Here is a 24940-nt window from a genome sequence, read left to right as displayed (position 1 = left end):
TTTTGGCTGTGTTGGGTCTTCGTTGCTGCGTGTGGGCTTTCTGTAGTTGTGGTGAGCGGGGCCTACTCTTCGCTGCGGTGCACGGGCCTCTCGTTGCGGTGGCTTCTCCTGCTGCAGAGCACAGGCTCTAGGCGCGCGGGCCTCAGCAGTCGTGGCACGTGGGCTCAGTAGCTATGGCTCGCAGGCTCAGTAGTTGTGGCACACGGGCTTAGTTGCTCCGTGGCATGTGGGATCTTCCCGGACCAGGGCTCGAACCCGTGTCGCCTGCATTGGCAGGCAGATTCTTAACCACTGCGCCACCAGGGAAGTCCCAACTGAAGGAATTTAAATCTCCACAATTTGAAGATATGCAGCCTTATCCCCTTTACCATCTTATCATTTTTCCTATCTGAAATCCCTTGCATTTCAATTCAGTGGTTATTTACCATATACTATGTATAAAATGCTGTAGTAATAAACACAGTCTACTGTTTCTACTGATACGAAATTGAGTGTACTCTCTTGTTGTAATTCATTTAACAATCATTGCCCTTTCTGCTTTTTTTTTTGTGTGTGTGTGGTACGTGGGCCTCTCACTGTTGTGGCCTCTGCTGTTGCAGAGCACAGGCTCAGCGGCCATGGGTCACGGGCCCAGCCGCTCCGCGGCTTGTGGGATCTTCCCGGGCCGGGGCACGAACCCGTGCCCTTTCTGCATATTTTGACAATACATTAGAAGCCTTCCAGATTTACTCTGGAGCTCAGTTTGAATAAAGAACACTATTTTTAAGGACAGATCGATCTATTTGGGTATTTTTTTAGATTCTGGTTCATTTGAGACTATTAATATATGTTAGTATAAAAATCAGTACTTCTTTGTTACCTTTAACATCCTGAATGCTCACTTTATCCCTCTTTGCGATTAGTGTTTTTAATTAGTTGGCAGAGACCACAGCAGTTCAGTGATGTTTTGGCAAAGTCTATGGTATTAGATTAAATGGTATTTTTCCCAATAATGGAGGGGAAAATACATATATATCCATTTATTTTCATTAGAATTTTAATAGTCAAACAATTTAAAAACATTTTTAGGCCTGTTTACATTCTTCAGGCTGTTCATTTCACAGTACTGAGACAAGAAATGTAAAATGATAAGTTTCTAAATACTTGTGAAGTCTCGGGATTGGTTTTAATTAAAATTGTAAATGAAATTTTAATTTTAAAGCAGCTATAGTAGCCTCTATTGCTCTTTTGTTATTTGGCTGCAAATAGAGGAAAATGGTGGTTCAAATGTGACTGACTTCAGAGCTAATTTGACCATTACTTGCAGAGTTATAAGATGAGCCTTATATTTCGGTCAGAGTTAGAATAAACAGAAGGTGTAGTGAGTACGCCATGTCCTGGGGTTGACCACTGGTAATCCTTAGCATATGAAAAGCCAGGTATAGATCATATGCTCATTCTTCCATACCTGCTGTTTGTACTTGACACTCTTGAAAAACAAAATTTGTACTGGAATATTTGTGATTTCTAAATTTGAGTTATTTCATATGACCTGTATCAAAAGCTGTGCTTGGGGGCTTCCCTGGTGGCGCAGTGGTTGAGAGTCTGGCTGCCGATGCAGGGGACACGGGTTTGTGCCCCGGTCTGGGAGGATCCCACATGCTGCAGAGCGGCTGGGCCTGTGAGCCATGGCCACTGAGCCTGCGCGTCTGGAGCTTGTGCTCCGCAACGGGAGAGGCCACAACAGTGAGAGGACCGCATACCGCAAAAAAAAAACACAAAAAGGCGTGCTTTTTGACAGCCAGTGTTGGACAGGCAGTATTACTTAGGAGATAATAAATTGATTCAACTCATTCTTTCCACTTGCCCACTGCCATCCCCACCCCCCAGAAAACCCACACAAGCCCAAACAAAACCAGTTACATCATACAGAAGTGGCACCATCCTTATTTATGGATGGGAGATGTCAGGATTTAAGCACAGTCTGAATCAGAGCTACATGATTTAACCAGAAACACCAGAAACTGTCCTGATGAAAAATGACCCCTTATGCAAACAGTAATCATGAACCACTTGCACCATGGCTTTTAAAAGTCAGAAGAGAAATGAATGAATTTCTCTCTGGCTCTTATAAAATATACAAGACCTTAACAGTTATTCTTCAGGTTATGGTTGCGTGAGATAACTTTAGTTTTAATGTGAAGATCCTCCGTCAATTTGAGGCTGTCCACCTGCCAGATCAGATAAAATTTGAAGGAAGGAGAAAGGAAATGGAATAAATGTTTGAACAGTACTCTGAGAGAAGTGAGTAGAATGTCAGGAATAACCTTTGGGCTTAAAAAAAAAAAAAAGACATTGAAGCAACTCCCGTAACTTTGATTTATACCACGTGGCTTTAGGAAAATACAAAGAATAATGTGTTGAAAATCAGAAAGATACTGATTTTCCTCCCCCGCTCCCCAACTTTACCAAAAGCAGAGTTCTTCCCATGAGCACCCACTCTCACTGCTCCTTTGGGACAAGGTGGCTGCCACAGGGCTGTGCACTATTTTGTGGCACTTGGCCTGAAACGCATGTGGTTTTTTGTTCTGTTTGTCTTTGTTTTTGGAGCAGAGAAAGGTTTATTGCAAGGCCATGCAAGGAGGTGAGGTGGCTCATGCCCTGAAAAGCCTCGAGCTCTTTTATTTTTAAATTGAACTATAGCTGATTTACAATGTTGTGTTAGTTTCAGGTGTACAAAAAAGTGATTCAGTTATATATACATATATGTATGTGTGTGTGTATATATATTCTTTTTCAGATTCTTTCCCCTTATAGGTTATTACAGAATACCGAGTATAGTTCCTTGTGCTATATAGTAGTAGGTCCTTGTTGTTTATCTATTCATGTGGGTTTTGATTCCAGTAACAGCAGCCGTGGTTGTAAGATCTCATGGCCCCGTATTCTCCTTTTTTATTCCGTTGATGAGTAATTTAACACACACACTTGCTACTCACTGTTGAGAAAACAGTTTTGTCTTGTACCAGACACTGAGAGTACAAGGCTCAGTTGAGAGTAAGGCTCAGTTGTGGTTGAGTTCACAGTTGGTTTTGGGAGGCATTTACACCGCCTCTGCTTGGAGTACTCTTCCTGCATGGCTGCTGGCCCCCCTCCTTCAAGTCTTTGCCACATACCCCATTCTCAGTAAGGCTTTCCCTGGATTCCTTAATACCAATCTTAAACTCTCTCCCCCAGCACTCCCCATCGCCTCCCCACTTTTTCGCCTCCATCATCTGACATACAATTTAATACAATTGTTTGCCTCTGCTTGTTAGAAAGTAAGCAAGGAGTTACATCGGTTTGGTTCACTGCTGTATCCAAAGTGCTTAGAACAGCCAACGGCACTGATACTGATAGACACTCAGTGTATATTGTTGAACGAATGAAGAATTGTACTGATGGTGTTTGGGGTATTCCTGGTTCCCATTAGTGCTTGAATTTGGGAAGTCACAGATGAAGCCAGCTGTTATTGCTTCTAAATCCTTCATCTCCCCAAAATGATTTCTCTGTCAAGAACAAGCTTCATTCGTAGGCTCTCTTTTCCTCCTGTTGAGCAATCTGGAGCCCGTTTTGGCTCTTGTAATCATGTTTGTGGTTGCAGAGGAAAATGAATATTTCTCACCCAAATGTTGTCATGTCATCATCTCTGTCTGGCAACCAGAGAAGCAGATGTTCTGTTCCTTGACCTCAAGCTAGTGGTTCTAGTTTTGGGTGTTAAATATATTTCACAAAACTGCATTTGCACACGAGGGGCTGCTGTTTTCATTTAACTTTATGCCGTCTTAGAGCTCAGCAAGTATTAGGAATGGTCCCGTTTGGGAACACTAGAAGTGTTTGTCTATATGTGTGCAGTGTGTATGCATACGTGTACATACATATAGATCTATACATTTATATAGCCAGCTAGCTTGCTATTGCAAAACACATGTTTATTTTGAGACAAACACTTCTAAACAAGACAAAAAGTAGCCCTAAGAACATTGCCAAGAACAAATTTTCTTCTTTTGAGAAGTGTTTTTCAGCAGATAAGTTTTAGAAATAAAATTCAAAGAAATCATACTGCTGTATCCTAGCAAAAAGGATTATTCATTTATTTTCTTATTCAAAAACATTTATTACATACCACTCAGGGCCAGGCACATTGCTGAGGGGACACAGGAATGAACATAAGAGTTTCAGTCTTCCAGAGAGCTGGGTTGTCGAGGATGTCTGATGTGGCCACAGTGGAGTGGGTGAGCCCAGACCACAGTTTACGAAAGAAAGGGCGGTGGCCACAGTGTTGGGAGACTTAGGCCCTGGTCCCGACTGGTCCCCAGTGTCACCAACCTTGGCAAGTCACTTATGTTTTTAGGGCCTCAGTTTATCCTTCTATAAAATAAGGATCGCACTAGGTGATTTCTAAAGTCTTTTTTGCCTGCATCAAATGGCTTTGGAGCTCAAAGACTGATTTCTACACTGCTTTAGCTACCCAGTGATCCTTTCCAGCATCGTTGTGAATTCCTCTGCAGACACATGATGGGCAACCCATCATCTGTTACAAGGCTCAACATGTATATAAAGTGATGGTTGAAGGTTTGAATTTCTCACTAGATTCAGCTTCCTTGGGTGCCAGAGGTGAGGAGGAGGGCAGATGTTGAGTACCAGAGGCATCCTTCTGTAAGGAGGCTTTGTGGCTGGCGGACCACACTGACTCCTGCAGACAGGTCATAATGCCAGCCCTCACCATGGTTGTGAGTGTCTGCGGTCATTCTCAGAGTAGACCAGTGTCTGGGCCTTGGGTCTGTGAGTCACCCGTGGAGTGTTATTTTGGTTCTTTTTGGATTTCTTTTTTTCCTTCCTTTTTTTTTTTGAATTTATTTATTTAGTTTTGGCTGCATTGGGTCTTCGTTGCTGTGTGCAGGCATTCTCTAGTTGTGGCGAGCGGGGGCTACTCTGTTGCGGTGTGCAGGTTTCTCACTGCCATGACTTCTCTTGTTGCGGAGCACGGGCTCTAGGCTTGCGGGCTCAGTAGTTGTGATTTGCAGGCTCTAGGGCGCAGGCTCAGTAGTTGTGGCTCACGGGCTTAGTTGCTCTGCGGCATGTGAGACCTTCCCGGACCAGGGCTCGAACCCGTGTCCCCTACATTGGCAGGCAGATTCTTAACCACTGTACCACCAGGGAAGCCCCTTCTCTCTTTATTATTTCTTTGTTAGCCATACATGCCTGAGCCCACTCTGAGCCCATTACATCTGAATCTCAGAGGGTGAAGTGAACATCTCCATATTTGATGTGGATACTTCACCAGGCTTGAAAATCACTCTGGATAGACTTGTCAAAGGCCAGTGTGGGAGCAGTGATGGCCTGAGTGGGCACGGACACCTCTTAGGGCTGGGTTTCTCCACAGTATTCATAGAAGGTTTGGTAATGCCCAGTGTTTCTGAGTAAGGGTCTATCTACATTATCCTAATTACTAACCAGCTTTAATCCACGGAGGTAAATTTTGACTTTGGAATGTTCCTCTTAAGAGTATTTTATAACTCTTACTGTTTGTTAGTGGGAAGCCATCTCATTTTTCACAGGTTAAGGAGAAATTGAAGGTGGTAGGATGACTGATCTCCTTTCTTGTTCCTTTTTTTTAAACATAAGGATCTACCTGAAGTATGAGTTGATTTGGAAAGTTTGACAATGCAGAACAGTGACCTCCTTTTCGTGTTTACTACCAGCAAAAGTGCAAGAAACTTTTTTTTTTTTAGTGGCTGTTGATAAAAGGCATGGCTAATAAAGTCTGAAACTCTTCCAATTTCTAATTGACAGAGGAAGAACTGGCAACTCCTCCGCTAGATGGCATCATTCTTCCAGGAGTGACAAGGCAGAGCATCCTGGACCTGGCACACAAGTGGGTGGGTGCCTTTGACATGAACCACTTTTATAAGCATGGAACAAAAAGTAATCAAAAAAAGTCCAGCGTAGTATTGAAATAATATCCTGTAGTTCCAACCAATGCTGTCTAATCTTCAAATCTTAACTTGATGAAAAGAACTCTTCTAGAAGGACTGTCTTGGTGAGACTATCAAGTAAGTATTGTCTGTAGGGAGGGCAGGCAGAAACCAATTCAGCAGGTCGTCCTAGTGAAGAAGTATTCTAGTACTAGTCTCAAGCTTTATACCATGTGTCTCCTACCGACTCATCTGGTTTATCCTCCGAGGGCTTCCTTTTCACCGGCCTTTAACTTTTCAAGTCTGAGTGTGTTGTTTCCAAATGGCAGTGGTACGTAGTCCTTCCCTTTCTCTGTTTATTCCAGTGTAACCGTGCTAGAAGTTAAAGAATTTTACTGACATATAAATGCTTACTAACATGACAGTATTAGTTTCACGGCCTTCTTTCTCCCTCCTTCCTGCCCCCTGTCCTCCCAAATTCACATACATCCTTATTTTAACATCTAACCATTCAAGCAAATGTAAAGTTGTTTTCAGTAGCCTTTCTGATTCAAGTGACACAGGCACGTGTGTTAAACCATTCGGTATTGGAAGTGACTTAGCATATTCAAGATGAATACTGAATGAGTTGATTAATCTGGCAAAGGTTCCTGGATGGGACTTTTGACCCATGTATTGAAATGGTCTCCAAGGGACAAGAAAAGGCTTTGAGCAGACTGTGGTGAAACAGTGCTAATAGGACAAATGTTTAGAAACACACACGTCTACGAGAGTACAGTTTCTCTGGAAAAGGCTTCGGAAATAGAGAAAACGTGCTATAAATAATTCTCAAAACCCTGAAGTAGACAAGACCCAACTGCCGCATGCTGGCTGGCGCATTGGGCATGACATTTACAAACTGTTGGTATAATTTCAAACAGCTTGCCCTGTCCTAATTGTGTTTTCAATTGGAAAGATGTATTTTCCAAGCTCAGTGATTTTTGTTTTATTAAAGAAAAAAATCAACCAAGTACAGAAGGTTTGATGAGAAGTTCCAAGTGGAAATTCCCCCACGCTAATGATTTGCTAGCATGAAAAATAGGTTATTATAGAGGAAGTTTCTTCCTGACTCCTTAGCTATAATTTATTTTTAAAACTGTGAGACACAAATGCCAAGAGGCACGCGGGGGGTTACCACTGTTTGCCAGGTAGGGGAAATTGTCCAAAAATAAGTGAGGGTGAGCAGAGTAAAAAGAATTCTGTTTATGTACAAGAGATTTTTTTTTTCTTTTCTTTTCTTTTCCACAACGCAGAACTCAGCTTGTTCTCACTTGGCTGATTTGCTGGAATTTATTTATTTATTTATTTGCCTTTGTACAACTTAATTGCAATCGCAGACTGAGATAGGTTGAAACTTATAAAAAGCCATATTTCTGTTGCAGGCATATTTCCCTACCCTTCCAAATATACTTACACCATGATGCATGCTTCTTCTAATGTTTTGAATCTTTCCAAGGGCTGTGATTTCCATTTTTATCTATTGTGGATTTGTAGATTTTAAAAAATACTCTCATCTTATTTTTTAAAAATGTATTCATTCTTTGTTGCCCTTAATTCAGATAGCCTCCTGACTAGCTTTGAACTTTAACCACTAACATAGGAGAATGAGAGTTAAACAGATTAAAGAATGAGTATTAAACAGATAGTTTAAACATAGCTTAAAAGCATCAGATTTTTTTTTCCACTTCCTATCCTTGAGCAAATAAATAGTTCAGCTGAAGTCGATGAGCGGGTATACCAGTAATTCTATGATTCAAATCAACCTAATACAGCACCAGAGAGAAGGAAGAGGATTGCTGCTGTGAAGTGGACTGAATCCGTGAATTTAGGAAGAAAAAATATACAATGTAATTTCTCAAATAAGTCCAAATACACTATGTTTTAAAGTAATGAAATGTTTCAGATATTTAAATTCAGTCTCTGTTTCTACTCCATAAAAGAAACAGTAGAATTTGGAGCCAGTCATTTTCAGACCTGAGTTCAAATCCAGTTTCTGCCATTTACTAGCTGTGTGGCCTTCAGGGTGTCACTCAGCCTCCTTGAACTTTAATTTCCTCATCTGTAGAATGGGGATGATATTACCCACCTTAAAAATTAGAGAACGTGGCATGTGGTGGATGCTCGATAAATGGTGGCTATAATTATTAATATTAGATAATAATATATTTTCTCTTACGGTAAATAGAGTTTAGAATACACATTAAGTAGCACTTGGGGTGCATCAACTTGTGAGACTTTGGCCATGATAACAAATAAAAGGCAGAAAAGCAGGCATGTATTAAAACATACCACGTACTCTGTCATGCTGATCTTATATTTTCTGTTCTCATCATCTCATTTAAAGATGCTGTGACCTTGGAGTAGGTTGCTTAGCATCTCAGGGTGTTTCTCAATAAGATGGTGTCAATCTCTCCAGCTTTCCCTCTAAGGACAATTATGACATTATCTGAGTTCAGTCAGAATGTAAAGTAGAATGGTCCGTACCACCGGGCATTTTTTGTATGCCTTTTCCTTAAAAATATATTTATTTTTATTTCTATTCCAAACAGGGAGAATTTAAGGTGTCAGAGAGGTACCTCACCATGGACGACCTGAACACAGCCGTGGAGGAGAACCGCGTGAGGGAGATGTTTGGTTCTGGTACCGCCTGTGTTGTTTGCCCAGTTTCAAATATACTGTACAAGGGTGAGGTAAGACACTGTTTCTTCACTTCCTATCATTTTCAAACATTTGCGTGTAATTTAATTCTTTAAATATGTGGACAAAGTGCTAGTTGGACCCAGGATGCGAAGGATTTTTTTAAATAACTTAGCGTTCTGTTAACTGTGGCAGTTTGTCCCGATGAACTTGTGTTAGCAAATGACTTACTCATCTTTCCAGTGGTTTCCTGTAAACTCCAACAGTTTTGTCCTTCGTTATCATACCTGCCTTACATCAGTTTAGGGATTGGAGATGTACCATTAGACTTACACTCATTTCTTTCTATCATCTCACTAAGGAAGGTTTTACAACTAAGTGAAATTTCAGTCTCTGGTTTCCAAAAGTACTTCTGAACTACTGGAGTAGAAATAGCAAATTATTAAAGGAAACTCATTTGAATGATCAACTCCTACATTTTTCATCTTCATCATCGTCATCATCATTAATTAGACCACTTCATAAAAAATTTTCATTTGGCAAACCTCATGGCATTTACTAAAATCTTTCAGAAGGAATTCAAGCATTTAGTTAGAAGAAATTTCCTCCTAGTAAATTAATCTTGTTTATATGTGATGTAGATCCATTTTCTTGTTAGTTTTTTTACTTTCCTCTTTACAACACACTCCAATACTTATGGTTAACATCGTCATCTAACTTCATAATTCGGAGGCATGTGGGCATTATTTTTATAATGTGAATTGGCTTAAATTACTCATAATAAATACAAATGCTTATTGGTTTTGGGGGCTTTTGTTTGTTTTGTTTTCTTTTTATTTTTGGCTGCATTGGGTCTTCGTTGCTGCGTGTGTGCTTTCTCTTGTTGCGGCGAGCGGGTTCTCATTGCAGTGGATTCCCTTGTTGCAGAGCTCGGGCTCTAGGCCCGTGGGCTTCAGTAGATGTGGCACATGGGCTCAGTAGCTGTGGGTCACAGGCTCTAGAGCACAGGCTCAGTAGTGGTGGTGCACGGGCTTAGCTGCTCCGTGGCATGGGATCTTCCCGGACCAGGGCTCGAACCTGTGTCCCCTGCATTGGCAGGCAGATTCTTAACCAGTGCACCACCAGGGAAGTCGCTTCTATTGGTCTTTTTTTTTTTTTTTGACATTTTTATTGGAGTATAATTGCTTTACAATGGTGTGTTAGTTTCTGCTTTATAACAAAGTGAATCAATTATACATATACATATATCCCCATATCTCTTCCCTCTTGCGTCTCCCTCCCTCCCACCCTCCCTATCCCACTGTTCCAGCTGGTCACAAAGCACGGAGCTGATCTCCCTGTTCTATGCGAACGGCTTCCCACTAACTATCTATTTTACATGCCACTCTCTCACTTCGCCCCAGCTTTGCGCCACCAGGGAAGCCCCTATTCTATTGGTTTTTAAATTCAACATTATAATTAGTTTTTCCTCAGCTGGGTGGATTGATTTTTTTTTTTTCTGCTAATTTTAATGGTGGTTGCCTGATTGCTTGAGATTTTCAAACTTGGCTCCTGACATAATTCCATCTACAGATTGATTTTTCAAGGGAGATGAATTATTCTATTATATATGAATGCTTACACTGATTATAAAGCTACTGTTTCACATTTTACTATGGTAGTATCTAGGTAATATATTATCAGTCCACTTTTTAAATGAACTAAAGTTGTCATTAGGTCAGATTTTTAAAGTCCAGTTATTCTCCTCTAGAAGTAAGTTAATAAAGTTTAACACATTTTTATGGTTTTGTTTTAGGGAGCCATTCAGAGCCAAAAGGTACATTGAATTATCCTATTATCCTAAAGGGCATAATAAGAAAAGTAAGAGTACGGACTCTCTACTAAAATCAAACTATGAAAAGCCTGCAAGCCAGCGAGGTATGATTGGGCATGACTCAAAGTATAAATTAGGGCACATAAAATCTCTGTGCCCTGAATTTAACCATGCTGTCCAACTTCGTGGAATTTGTGGCCCCTGGAAGTTTGGCTTAGAACAGACAGATTTGGCAGCCCCTTTTGTGAAGATACGGACTTGCTTCAATTTATGTCCCTGAAATGACTTGCTTTAATTTGCGGCACACTGTCTTTTGAGGTCTCATTCCCTGACAAGAGCGTTAGATGTGGAGGCTAATCATTCATCCTCATAGATTCTCAGGATGCTGGAAGAGGTAGGGTTCTTTAAGTTTAGCCCCTATTCTAGGTACCCCTGCTTCTCATTGGTTCCTCTCATCAGCCCGAAGACTGGCATATAAACCAGTTATGCCCTGAAATCAGTTGGTAGGAAACGAACAACCTATCACTGGCTAGTTCATTTTTATTCAAATTCAGAATAGAAAAGAATCTTCGGCATAAGGAGCTAGCATCCATAATGAGGTTACCATAGTGCCATTCCTTATTTCAGTAAAACTGCTGAGTTTCTTACTTGTTGTTACTGTGTACGTGGATATCCTCAAATGATTTCGTGTCTGGTTTTCTTTCATAGACTATACACATCCCAACTATGGAGAATGGGCCTAAGCTTGCAAGCCGCATCTTGGACAAATTGACTGATATTCAGGTAAGGGCTTCTATTTTTAAAATGCTGTCTTTTTTTCATTCAAAGCCTAGAACCAAATCATACTTCTCTCAGTGGAGAGAAGAGAGTAAGTGCTACCATCTGAGGTCAACAAATTAAATTTAAGGAAGATGTTCCCAATAGTATGTGTGGGCATGAGCAAAGCAGAAATGAGTAAAAAGATACACAGATTAAAAAAAAAAAAAAGAAAGGAAAGAAGAGGAAAAAAAAAATATATATATATATATATATATATATATATAGTCAGGGACTCAATTACTTAACATTTTTAAAAAGTATATAAATTTTGATAACACTTAAAAATCTCATGAAAAGTATAACAGACTTCTTATAAAAGAAAAGACTTTAAAGTAGAAGAAAGCACAGAAAAAAACTAATATTACCTGTGATTACATCACAGATAAAATCACTTAACTTTTGATATCTCAACTTTCAGTATTTTGTAAGCACTCAATGTATTTTTAGATAGATATTTTTCTGACAGTGGGATCGTACGTAATTTTGTTAACCTGCTTTTTTTCAATTAATAAATCATTTGCTTTTTCGTATCAATAAATTTTAAAATTCTACATATAAAGTTTAATTAAATTCCACCATGTTGTATACCATAATTTTTAAAGAAATCTTATTGAACATTTAAGTTGTTGGAAATTCTTTCAGCATTATAAACAGTGCATCCTTGATTTCTTCCTTAGGATAAATTCCTGGGATTGTAATTATCAGGTCAAAGAGTATGCACACCTATTTTTTAATACTGCTAACTTTGTTTTGCCTATTTTTTCTGAGCAACAATCTACAGTAATGTCATCAGGCAGTTAAGCGTCTTTCTAGGTAGACATATCGTATACCAGGTAAACCTGGGTCACCTGTAAAAGATATTGTTCTAAAGTTTGCTGAGCCCGGATGCCATCGTTGCCAGTCAGTGAAAATACCCGAGGGAGCTGAGATTCATATTGAAATGTGAAATAAAGTTTGATAGATTGGGTGACATCAAATGGTGTGGGGTCTTAAAAAGTAAGCAAAAATGTAAAGTTGGTTGGGAAAGCATCAGGTCCCTACAGAGAACTTTGGATGAAAATGCTATTTTTTGAAGACTTAGCAACTTTTATGCAAAATTTATAGCATTAAAAGAAAAGAATTATTGTGCTTTTAGAACCAATGAGTTGTCTTACACTCTTCAATAGAAGTGTTCTATAGGAATTTTCTGTAAGCTAAATAAAGGAATATCTTAACATTGAAGACTTAAAATTTATTCAGAGTTGGTTTCTACATAGAACCAATCCAAAGTAATTCGAAGAAATTTAATAAAAATTTCTGCATGGATGGTTCATGTATTTTTATTTTTAGAGTTGTCTGGGTAAGATTACAGAAGCCAGGAATGTAGCTGAGGGAAGTGAATGCTTTTGATTCATTCATTCAACAGATACATAGTATTGAGCACAAACTGTGTGCCAGAGGCAGTTCAGGTGCTGGTGATAGAGTAGTGGAAAAAGTGACCGAAAAACTGGAGAGGTCAAAGCACACTGATATAGACGAAAGACAAATTTATTCAATTTAAATGTGAGACCGTATCAAAAGGTTTAAAAATAAAAGTTAGGGCTTCCCTGGTGGCGCGGTGGTTGAGAGTCCGCCTGCCGATGCAGGGGACGCGGGTTCGTGCCCCGGTCCGGGAGGATCCCGCATGCCGCGGAGTGGCTGGGGCCGTGAGCCATGGCCGCTGAGCCTGCGCGTCCGGAGCCTGTGCTCCGCGACGGGAGAGGCCGCAACAGTGAGAGAGAGGCCCGACTACCGTGGGAAAAAATAAAAAAAAATAAAAAAAAAATAAAGAAAAAAAATAAAAGTTATATATGAAGCAGAAAATGAGAAGAAATAGACCATTTTCCTCTTACCTGTGTATATGCTCTATATAACTTGGTGCTTGTGGCCAAGAAGTTAATACTCCAGGTAGTAAAGTATAAATGGTAGTAACACTAAAAACTAATGATACGTTCAGAGCTTCACACTGAACAAGGAAACAAGGGGATACATGAGATAATACAAGGATTCTGAATTAAACTGCAAACCAGAAGCACCAAATCTGCTCCAAATTGTTAAGTAACAAAGGACCATCCATTTGGAATCTAAGACCACCACTTTCTTCTTTTTCAATTATTTTGTGCCTGTGGGCATGGAACCTACAGTTTCGAAATCACTCTCTTACAAGCTGGCAAATTGGTGCTGTCAGCCAAGCTACTAAATTGTCTGTTTCTCTCCAAGAAAAATAATTGAAGTATAATTATTGAGGAAGAAGCGTAGAATTGCATCATGTTTTACATTTGATCTCTTTGACATTGCATGGAAAGGTGATGTTTCCTCCAAAGTGCTCTGGTGAATTGAAGAAGAGAGCAACAATAACCAAGAAACCTCAAGGTTCCTACAGTGTTACCTAGAGGGAAGATACCTTCTCAACCACAGATCTGATTTTTATTTGACTTGTGTACTTCTGTATACAAGTAAGAATCTCTGAGGTTGAGTGTTCATCCCATTTGGCTAATTATCCACATAGTTCCCTGGATCTTAGATTGCCCTACAAATACCTCTTAGGAGGGGGACATTTCAGATGACAGGATTCTTCTGTTTTTGTTTTAAATAAGTTTGTTTGTTTATTTTTGGTTGTTTTGGGTCTTCATTGCTGCGCATGGGCTTTCCCTAGTTGCGGCGAGCCGGGGGGCTACTCTTCGTTGTGGTGCACAGGCTTCTCATTGCGGTGACTTCTCTTCTTGTGGAGCACAGGCTCTAGGCCCCGGGGGTTTCAGTAGTTGTGGCATGCGGGCTCTAGAGCGCAGGCTCAGTAGTTGTGGTGGACGGGCTTAGTTGCTCCATGGCATGTGGGATCTTCCCCGACCAGGGCTCGAACCTGTGTCCCCTGCATTGACAGACAGATTCTCAACCACCAGGGAAGTCTTGTTTTTCTTTCTTCTTTTTTTTTTTTAATGCAACAAAGAAAAACACTTCTGTGTTCATACTTAACCAAATTTGAACCCGGAGAACATCGCCACATTGCCCATGTTTCCCCTCTCTCCCATTGCTCTTTGCTATTCCAGTTCCCATCATCTTCACCTTTGTCGCTGCCATTTGGGGTCTTCTCTGTCATCCAATATGCTCTGCTCTCTGCTGCTTCCTTTCTGCCTTTCTGTATCTTCTACAGTTTTCCCACTTGATAAGGTGTTGGTTATCCTTCGAGACACATCTCCTTTAGGAATCTTTTCAGTCTCTTGAACAGCGTCCCTTTCCCCAAGTACAAACACATATTCATCCACTTAAGTGCTGCTTCATCCTCCAGCTTCCATGGCCCCTGGGATGATCACATATGACCTTTTTTTTTTTTTTTTTTTTTTTTAATGGGATGACATTTATTCCTTTTCCAAATGTTACAGTAAAACCAGGTGGAAGAGAATGGTTTTAGCAGTTAGGGGGAAAAAAAAGTACAAATCTGGGGTTTGGCCATTAAGTTATTTACAACAATGGGAGGGGGGAAAAAAAGACAACAAAAAGTTGTTTCACATCACGTACCTCCCCTCGACCCCAAAGCTTAATACTTGCTTACCAAGTCAAAAAAGAGACACAGTTGATTCACAAGCTGGAGGTTTGAACTTGAGTAAGACATTTATAAAAACCTAGACCGGGGCAGTGTCCTCCCCAGCCCAGGGGCCACTAGGCACAACACGAGAGTAAAAACTCAACAGGGGAAGGCTGGCCACTCAGGGTTTGGGAGTATAGCCACCCCTACATGGGGCTCGGGGATTTGGGGAATAAACAACACCTACTTGGAAAAGAATTGGGGAAGAAAACTAGCAACTGCCTTCTGCACGGGTGGGGACAGGGAAGGAGGCAGGGACAGGGGCAGGAGCATTTCACATCACTAACCCAACTTGGGAAACTGCAAGGGACCATCTTCAACTGGCCTTAAGGGGAAGACCAGGTGGATGATGGGAGAATCCACAGGAGGGGGAGGGAGAAGAGAGGGAAAGTGGCGAGGAGGCAACAGCCCCTTCCTTTCTGGGCACAGGAAGGTAGCCAGGGCACCAGGTCCAGGCAGTGACCACAAGGACAGTGCAGTTTTCTGCAGCTTAGAGACCACCCACCTGCCCCCACCCAGCTACTCATTCTGCCCGCCCGCTGGTGTAGGGCCTCCAGAGGTGGATGGCTGTGCGCCCCCGCCCGCACCAGCCTCTCCCCTGTGGCCTGGGGCTCCTGGCTCTCCGGTGGCGGCAGCCTTCCCTCCCTGGGCGGTGCCTCCCTCGCCGCAGGCACCGACCCCCCTGCTCCTGCCCTTCCTCTGTGGGTGACAAGGCAGAAGGATGCCCCCTGCCCCCTCCCTCCGATTTCTCTTGAAGGCCAGGCTGCTCAGTTTGAAAGGTTTCTTTTTTTTTTCTTTCTTTTTCTTTTTTTTTTTGTAGTACGTGGGCCTCTCACTGTTGTGGCCTCTTCCGTTGTGGAGCACAGGCTCCGGACGTGCAGGCTCAGCGGCCATGGCTCACGGGGCCCAGCCGCTCCGCAGCATGTGGGATCTTCCCGGACCGGGGCACGAACCCGTGTCCCCTGCATCGGCAGGCGGACTCTCAACCACTGCGCCACCAGGGAAGCCCTGAAAGGTTTCTTGAAAGACAATTTCTTCTTCTTGGGGGTCTCCTTGGGCGGGACCTCCCCCTTGGCCTCAGCACCTTGGCTGGGGGGTGCCGGCTCGATGGCATCGCCAGTGGCCCCGGCTGCCTCCTCTGTTCCGTTCACGGGGGGCGACTCCCTTCACCTTTGGGGGATGAGTCTGCATGGCTTTTCGCGTGGCCGTCCTCCGGTCCACTGACTTGAGCGGGGGAAGCGCCGGCTGTCTCCTCTCAGTTCACGTCGCTGCGGGGAGCCTTGGAGCTCTGGTTGCCCGTGAGCTGCTGCCCGGGGGCGCGAGCCGCAGTGGATCTTATCTATCGGTCCGGGTGGGCCTGGCCGGGCCTGGCCGGCAGGAGGGATGGCGCCTGAGGGGGAGGGTTGGCGCCTGAGGGGGAGGGTTGGCGGAGGAGACCTGCAGCTCCGCTCGCGCTGGATGCCCCACATATGACCTTTATATTATGTTCTAATTAGTCACACACTTACCTTTGTTCTGTGGTTGTCTGAGGGTGGGCATTGTTTTATCCTCTTTTGGTAAACCTAGTATTAGGTACAGGGCCTGGGCCATAGTACACACTCAGTAATGTTTCTTAAATAAAGGAATGAATGGATGATTGACACACCAAGCAAGTACTAAAGAGTAAAACTAAAGAGTAAAAATGTGTTGCCTTTTGCATATTAACACATTCTGAGAAGAGATGGGAGGAAGGTCTTGAATAACGTCAAATTATTTTTCAAAAAAACCTTCAGAGAATCTGATTTAGGTCTTTTCAAAGTGAGATACACATCAACTGCTGTCAAGATCAGATAAAAGCTGGAACCCGGGTCTTCAGGGTAGCATGTTTGACTAAGCAGTGCTGCTATTACCATTTCAGAAAGTGGGAGGAGTGATTGCCAAGACCCAGAGGTGGACATCTTCCACAGTTTAAAATAAGGGAAGCTGAATGGGATAGAAGCAGGATCTATGTTCATTGCACGTCACCAGATAGAATTTGAAAAATCTGTTTTCCCACCAGTGGCTACAACTTTGTAAGAATAAATGACCATTAGTTGTTACTGTATTTTTCTTGTTTTCAGTGGAACAGCTTGATGACCTTAGTTCTGGAAGTTAAGAGTCCCACCCCTTTCGTGTGCAGACTTGGTAAACATTCCAGATTGCCTTGGTGGCTCAGTCCCTTGACCAGCTTCCCAGCCCCTCCTTGTTCCCTAATCCACACTTCTCCCCTTGTTACGGGATCACAGAACTTTGCATGGCCATCGAATGCGATTTAGAACCAGGATGGCAAAGTGCTACCTGGTGAGCAGTGCTGGTTATATTTTTTTTGGCCTTGTGGAGAGTAAGTACCTGATGTGAAGATTCACCTTTTATGTTGCTAAGAATTTTCTGCTGAATGTAGGAAGTATTTTAGTGAAGGCCTTGTAAAATTTGCCGTACGTGCATTGAATGCAAATAATAAGCTTGTCGTTAGTGGTGTTTTAGTTCAGTGTTCTAATTGGAATTGATGAAAAGATAAAAATTCTGCACATCACACTGAGCCTTCCAGGTGGACTCAAAGTACCATCCTACAGGCTCGATTTGATTTGCTGCGTTGCAAACATTAAAGGTGTGGGACTGCCACTATGGTTGTGTTAGCGACACTGCCAGTGGGATAAGGACAGCCTGGCTGAGGCAGATGAGTGTTTTCTTGCCCCTGCTTGTCTGGACACCTCTTGAGGAGGAATTTCTATCCCTGCTAAAATCTGTCACTTCTACTCTGAATTATTTTGCCTTGGAAAATTAAATGACGTTATCCATCATTGAAAGGAAAGGTGATTGTTAACCACCTAGGTCTAGATATTATGAATTACCTGTATTATCACATCTCTTGGATACATCTCGGAATGCTATGATTTTACATAAAAGCATAAATTATAGGATGAGAGAGATAAACCTTAACACATATTCTGCAGGTTCATAGAATTACACAGCCTATGACTGTCATTGTATTGAAAATTGATCTTGACTGTTTTTAAAACTAAAACAACTAATTGAAAGCAAATTCACTTTAACTGGTGAGATTCAAGATGAAATTATAGTGGTCATGAATCAAGTTTTGTAACAAGATCTGCTAAAATGTCAATATGCTGATGCCCAATTATTAATGACTAAAGTGTCTGATGTATTAATGGGAATCCACATAAGAAAAATAAAACATATATTTTGCTCTTACCCCTAAGTTGTGTCGCCACCATCTATAAATCAGGCAGAATTCGGGAATGTTTTATCCAGCGTTCATCATTAATCAACAGAGTCAACAGTGGGGGGCAACCATCTTTAGGCAACCCTTTCTGATGTGGATTAAGCAAGTCACTTATAGTCATTGGGCTTCCTTCATTCTCCTTTTCATGTAAACCAGAAGGTTGTAGGTGGACCCATTCCTGGCTTCCAGTTTTTTTTTTTTACCAATTTGATAGATTCTGTTCTCCGAGGTCTTTTTTTTATTATTTTTTTAAATTAATTAATTAATTTGGTTGTGCCGGATCTTTAGTTGCGGCAGGCAGGCTCCTTAGTTGCAGCTCTTGGGCTCCTTAGCTGTGGCATACGTAATGTTAGTCGTGGCATGCATGTGGGATCTAGTTCCCTGACCAGGGATCGAACCCAGGCCCCCTGCATTGGGTGCACAGAGTCTTAACCACTGCACCACCAGGGAAGTCCCCTCTGAGGTCTTCAAAGTTCTTTAAGAGGCACCCAGCACATGGACATTGTGATGTAGAAGGAATAGCATTGCATAGAGGCAGAACTGGGCTGTGATTAAGAGCTTCCTAGAAGAGAACAGACTTGTGGTTGCCAAGGGGGGCAGTGGGGTGGGGGAGGGATGGATTGAGAGTTTGGGGTTAGCAAATGCAAACTATTATATATAGAATGGATAAACAACAAGGTCCTACTGTAGAGCACAGGGAACTATATTCAGTATCCTGTGATGTACTGCTATATTTATTTATTTATTTTTGGCTGTGTTGAGTCTTCATTGCTGTGGCGAGCAGGGGCTACTCTTTGTTGCAGTGCGCAGGCTTCTCATTGCAGTGGCTTCTCTTGTTGTGGAGCACGGGCTCTAGGCATGCGGGCTTCAGTAGTTGTGGCACGTGGGCTTCAGTAGTTGTGGCACGTGGGCTCAGTAGTTGTGGCATGCAGGCTGTAGAGCGCACGCTCAGTAGCTGTGGCGCACAGGCTTAGTTGCTCCGCAGCATGTGGGATCTTCCCGGACCAGAGCTCGAACCTGTGTCCCCTGCATTGGCGGGCAGATTCTTAACCACTGTGCCACCAGGGAAGCCCCTGTACTGCTATATTTAAAATGGGTAATCAACAAAGACCTACTGTATAGCACAGGGAACTCTGCTCAATGTTATGGGGCAGCCTGGATGGGAGGAGAGTTTGGGGGAGAATGGATACATGTATATGTGGCCGAGTCCGTTTGCTGTGCACCTGAAATTATCACAACATTGTTAATTGGCTATACTTCAATATAAAATAAAAAGTTAAAAAAAATCCTGTGATAAACCATAATGGAAAAGAATATGAAAAGGAATATATATATGTATAATTGAATCATTATGCGGTACCACAGAAATTAACACAATATTGCAAATCAACTTTACTTCAATACAATTTTTTTTTTTTTTTAAAGAGTTTCCTTGAGCCTCAGTGTCCTTAAATGAGACGCTGGGCTTAAAAGTTCATTGTTCTTCACACTTAATTTTTAAGCCATAGAAATTTTCTACAAATGAAACCTTTCCTGGAATCCCACTATATAAAACCAGTAGAAGTGGAATTGCTCTGAAGTGAAATCCAGAGCCCCACTTATGTGTCTCATCCCCTGCATGCTAGATGGTCATTAATGTTCTTTCCAGTTCAGGAATTCTGTTGTTTGTGTTCATTTCAACTCAAGTTATATTAGTACTAAAGAGGCAATTCATGTGGAAAGGGGACATGATCTGAGACGCTAAATACAGAATGGCAATGAAAAGGCATATGTAAGGGACCTATACCAGCTATAAATCTGAGCTCCACAGTAATTATAAAATTTGTGATTCTTTCCAGGTATTTGTTTACACACAGTCTTACTTTCAACGTGAATATGCTTTTACTGTTCAAAACAGAAGTGAACCTTTTGTACAACGTTGGTTATATCATTAAGTTTATTTATAAGCTGTTCCTGCGCTGTGAGTTTTTACACTGAAACATGTTTTCTTGCTTTTGTTGTAGTACGGAAGAGAAGAGAGTGATTGGACAATCACAGTATCCTGAATGGAAAAGAACAGGCTATCATTTGTGTGTTCTTGGGACAGACTGTTGCATTTGAATTATGAGAAATTTTTTTGGCTACCTGTTTTTAGTTGTGCATAATGTAGTTTGTATTATCAGTGTTACCAGGGCGATTGTTTCCTCGTGCCAGAGAAGATGAATTGCAGTCATCCAGTGGTAGTTTATAAACTTGCTCCTAGAAGCTTACCTTACCTTCTCTAGAAAGATGAGAATGGAAGCCATCTAAGCGTAGAATTTTCCTCCATAACCTGAGTGCTTCCCTTGGTCCTTCAATCAGATAAAAAAGTGTTTATTCTTTAGCATAAGTTATGTTCTGCTCCTCAACCAAGTGAGTGTTTTTGTGTTTGAAAGCTGATCTGAGTAAATTTCATAGGTACCATTTCCTGCGACACATCTTCATCCTCAGAAAGTGTTTGTTGTTTTTTGTTTTTAAATCAAGACTTTGAGAAACTGGGTTTCCTCCCCTCATATTTCTTTCCAGGTCCCCTAAGTCCGTCTTAGGGAAAATCTCTCCCTCCTTCCTGGTGTCCCGGTCTGCGCCAGGCTCTCCTGGTGCATCAGCAAGGCCCACCCCTGCCCTTTCCACATTGTGTTGTAATCAGCAGTCAGGCTTCACTACAAGACTGAGGGTCTTGTGCCTTATAGATCTTTGTATTCCCCTGCCTGTCACATAACAAGGAATGGATGAACATGTACCTTCTATAGAAGTGTACCTTCTTTGTTTCTATATTGTGAAACCTCTTTTATTAGAATTTGTGATCGATTCTGACTTTGTATTTACCTCATTCAGCAGTTCACATGTGCGTGAATATAAACAGAACTGGTGGCACTTAAAATGATCATGATTAACTTATTTTTAATTAACAATTTTCATATTGTCTTTATTTGAAGACTGTCTTGGAATTAAAGTAATAGCTCTAGAGAGATCGTGATACCATACCAACCAAATGGAAATGATATATGTTTCGTGTTAAACACAGAAGTGTTGTGTTAAGTACAAAATAAATCATATTTAGTTTTTTGATAGAAAGCAAAGAGGTATATACTCTGGATTTTATACTCTGGTTTTATAGGTGCTCATTTCTGTTGAATGGGGATTGGATAAGCACATGGTTAGGGTACAGGGAGAGTGACTATAGATGATATTTTCCTTGTTTAGGAGCCACGAGTTAAAATTGTATCCTGGTTTATCTAGGGGAAAGTCAAATCTTGATAGAAAACATTTACCCTTGGAAGGTCAACTCTCAGACATTATATTTTGGTTTCCTTTAGTCCAAATAACTTTCATCTTGCTGATCATATTTCATCCTCTTTTCAGAGCAAGGAAAAAAATCCTAAAAGTTTTGCCGTGCTGGAAAATTTTCCTTAAGGCATTTAGCAGCACATAGCAAATGGGGCTTTGATTCTTTTCCAAGACTTTTGGCCATAGAGTCTTTTTAGATAGGAACGGTGAAATGAAAATGAGGGAAGTATAAGATGAAAAGGAATGGTAAAAATGTCTTTTAGGGGGCTTTTAATTGGCGATCTGAAGTCTTGGGAGAGTCTGTTCTTTTTAGGTAGGGCTGAAGTGCTTTAACTACCCTCTGCACAAATGTGTTCACCAAGCAGCATTCTGAGAGCAGACATTTGCCTTGGCTAAATCCTGGGACCTCATTTTCAAAATTGTAGGCTAGAAATGACTTGAGGTAATCCTAACCTGTCAAGTAGCCCATAATAACGAGACTCAACATTCCTATGAGAAATGGAAGTCATCTATTTGCCACAAAAACATTTTATGCTTTGCATCTCTGAATTTAGTATGGCGAGACGTTTTCGTTGTAAGAGTTCGAGAACAATATGTCCTGACATTATGTCTGTGTGATTTCTTTCATCAGACCTTAAGAGCATTTTAAGCCCTTTCTACCAGACTCTGAAGATGAAGGATATACGTTTAAAGAAACAAGGTCTCCTAAAACAGAGGACGCAATCTGCCATTCTCGTTTAAGTAATAAGACAGGAAATTGACCCTGACACTAACTTGTTAAATAGATTTAAAGGGAACATCTGCACATCTCTTTTCCTTGTGCACTGTTTGTTTAATTGCAGTGGATTAATACAGCAAGAGTGGCACATTATAACTAGGCAATTATCCATTCCTCAAGACTTAGTTATCGCAACACTAATTGATCATTTAAGGCGTAAGATAGGCTAGCATTAGGAACATGTGAGGCTAATCTGCTCAAAAAGATCAACAAATTAATATTGTTGCTGATATTTGCATAATTGGCTGCAATTAGTTAATGTTTAATTGGGTCGATCAAATGGGATTCAGCAGTTCACATGTGCGTGAATATAAACAGAACTGGCGGCACTTAAAATGATCATGATTAACTTATTTTGCGTGTTCTCTTCCTTCCACTTTTTTTTCAGTTTTTACACTTCAGACCAAGTTCATCAGCCTTTTTCAAAACACATCAGTAGAAACCAAGATTTTAAAACGAAGCTTTCAGGCATTAGACAAAACCTGAGCATTTCCTAAAGCTATTCGCTATGAGGGATTTTCTTTGTTATAGTCATTTATCAAGGCTTCAACTCACGATACACCAAAAGAAGAGTCCATTTCAGGGATGTGTATCGTGCTCCCCAGAACCTGCAGGACTGAATAAACTAGTAATACCTAATCAAACCTTTACTTTCAAAAGTACAGAGGAAAAGGGAAAGGGAAAGAGGAATAAATGACTGAGAAAACTTGTTAGGGAATCGCTTTTTTTTCTACCTGGTAAACACCGTTATTCTGTTCTCAAAAGATTGTCACGAGAAAAAAAAAAGATCAGAGGTAGCAAGAAAGCGCAATGTCACATCGATTCTATAACTTGGGAATGTCAGCCCTCCGGAAGATCTGGGAAGCCTACATTATACACCCTGGGTGAAAACTCTATCATATCTAGCTTTCCTGAAATCAGAGTACTCTGGGGCACTTAAAGGCAATTAATGAGTATATCTTGGTCAAAAGAATTGTAGGAACTTTATTAAAGCTTCGGTTTCAGCTCTGCTTTAGGGAGTTTGTGCTATAAAATTGGCTGCCAACATAAGCTTATTTATTTTCCCCATTCCCACTTAGTGCTCAATCACTGTATTCTTTCTCCTTTAAAGGTTCCTTTTTAAAATTATATGTTCACTTTACCCTTATGATTGGGAAAAATCTATTTTAAGAAGGAAACGACAACATTCACTGTCAATGAGTGATATTTTCTAAAATATTTAGAGCAATAAACATTCATGAGATGCACTAAAGCTTAGACAGGGGTTAGAGAAACATTGTAAGAGGGCTCTTTGATTTCATGTCCTGATTCTAAATAGGATCAAAGAATTATTCCTTTAATGTGGATTAAGGATATGCAAAAACTTAAGTTATAAATAGTAATCCTGGCACATAATTTTAGTAGATGTTTATAACACCTATCGCTTTGTTTTGCCACAAGTAGAATTTGTTCAGCTGTCTGTTTTCCAGATATCTCCTCAACAAGAGGAGGCAGAGTACCACTCTCTGAATAAGCATTACTTATTAATTGACAAAGATCACAGAGATTATAATTAATTGGATCAGTTAACTTGAGAAATGTTGATTGAGTACCCACAAATATGTGTCTAACACAACTCACAGTAGGGATTAGAAAGTTAGTTTTAGAAAATAAGTAGTATAAAGACATTACCCTCGTGGAGTTTATACTCTCCTACTTGAAGTTTTAGGTATAAAAGTAATATTTAATACAGTTAGATGATAAGGAGACAAAGGCCAGAGCACACCTCTGTTATTGGTGTGCTATCAAGAAATCACAATAAACATTTTCATCTCATTTTTAAAAGAAATAATGTCCTTTTTTTCCATTCCTGTCTTTCCTCTCACTCAGTAGATTAGTATTTAGGGGTTCTTGGTGTGAATTACCTCCCGGTTTACTGTTTACTGCTAACCTGATACATTTGTTAACTGCATTCCTTTGGAGCGATGTTAAGTTGTCATGGTTCATCTAACAAAAGAACACCTCAGGTTACAGCATCCTTGCTGATCTTAAAGTCAGGTATTATTGAAATAAACAAAATGTTCCTAGAGTGACTTTTTCTGGAAAATGTCAATTATGAATCGAACTGTTGAGACTGTTGGCTTGAGAATGATGGATTACAGCCACTCAGAAAATAGCAGGTGGAAGACTTAACTTTAATACAACAGTTTTTCACAGTTTGAGGTTTTAAAAGAAAGGCCATTTAAAGTATTGCAAAGAGATTCTTTTTTATCATTGTGAGAAAGTTCTTTTAAAAATACAAAGGTAGAAGAATGTGATTTATTTTCCATCTTCAGTATACATACCATAGTAAAAAACTCCTCAGATATTAATTTGAGGAAGTGATAAAGAAACATATCAATAGAATAGAAACATATCAAGTTTTTGGAGGTAAATAATTCCCTGGGATGAGATATATGTAAACATATTTGCTTTAGTGAATGATAAAGGCATGAAATTCAGTCTTAGCAAATGAGGTGGTCTTTAAAATCTGCTGGATACAAGTATTGAAGTTTTAAGTAATCTTTGTATACTTTCTGTCTGAAAGTTTGTTTTGCATACCACATACCGATTAATAAGGTCTAAAACATGAGTTATATAATGTTCTACCTATGGAACCCACTGTTGGGATGGTAACTATTGTGAGCTGTGATCCGGGAATGAATTAAAATGTATTATCATTGACATGTATTTTCTCTACATGTCCACTGTCACAATGGCTAGGTTCCTTGTT

At 40.7% G+C, this 24940-nt stretch overlaps 1 protein-coding gene across 5 annotated transcripts in view; it reads left to right on the top strand.

Annotated features, from left to right (window-relative positions):
* Positions 1-20549, top strand: part of BCAT1 (branched chain amino acid transaminase 1) — a 118756-nt gene extending 98207 nt beyond the window's left edge. For all 5 annotated transcript variants that reach the window (XM_024733236.1, XM_024733235.1, XM_024733238.1 and 2 more), the window contains 4 exons: positions 5812-5897; positions 8522-8662; positions 11131-11205; positions 20108-20549. In XM_024733236.1, the coding sequence (XP_024589004.1) occupies positions 5812-5897; positions 8522-8662; positions 11131-11205; positions 20108-20149 (344 nt within the window). In that variant the 3' untranslated portion in view covers positions 20150-20549. The remainder of the gene's footprint in view (positions 1-5811; positions 5898-8521; positions 8663-11130; positions 11206-20107) is intronic.
* Positions 20550-24940: the final 4391 nt, after the last annotated feature.

The sequence above is a fragment of the Neophocaena asiaeorientalis genome, unplaced genomic scaffold (assembly GCF_003031525.2).
Source record: "Neophocaena asiaeorientalis asiaeorientalis breed wild unplaced genomic scaffold, Neophocaena_asiaeorientalis_V1.1 scaffold150, whole genome shotgun sequence".
Classification (NCBI taxonomy): Eukaryota; Metazoa; Chordata; class Mammalia; order Artiodactyla; family Phocoenidae; genus Neophocaena; species Neophocaena asiaeorientalis.
This window is presented reverse-complemented; position numbering and strand designations above follow the sequence as displayed.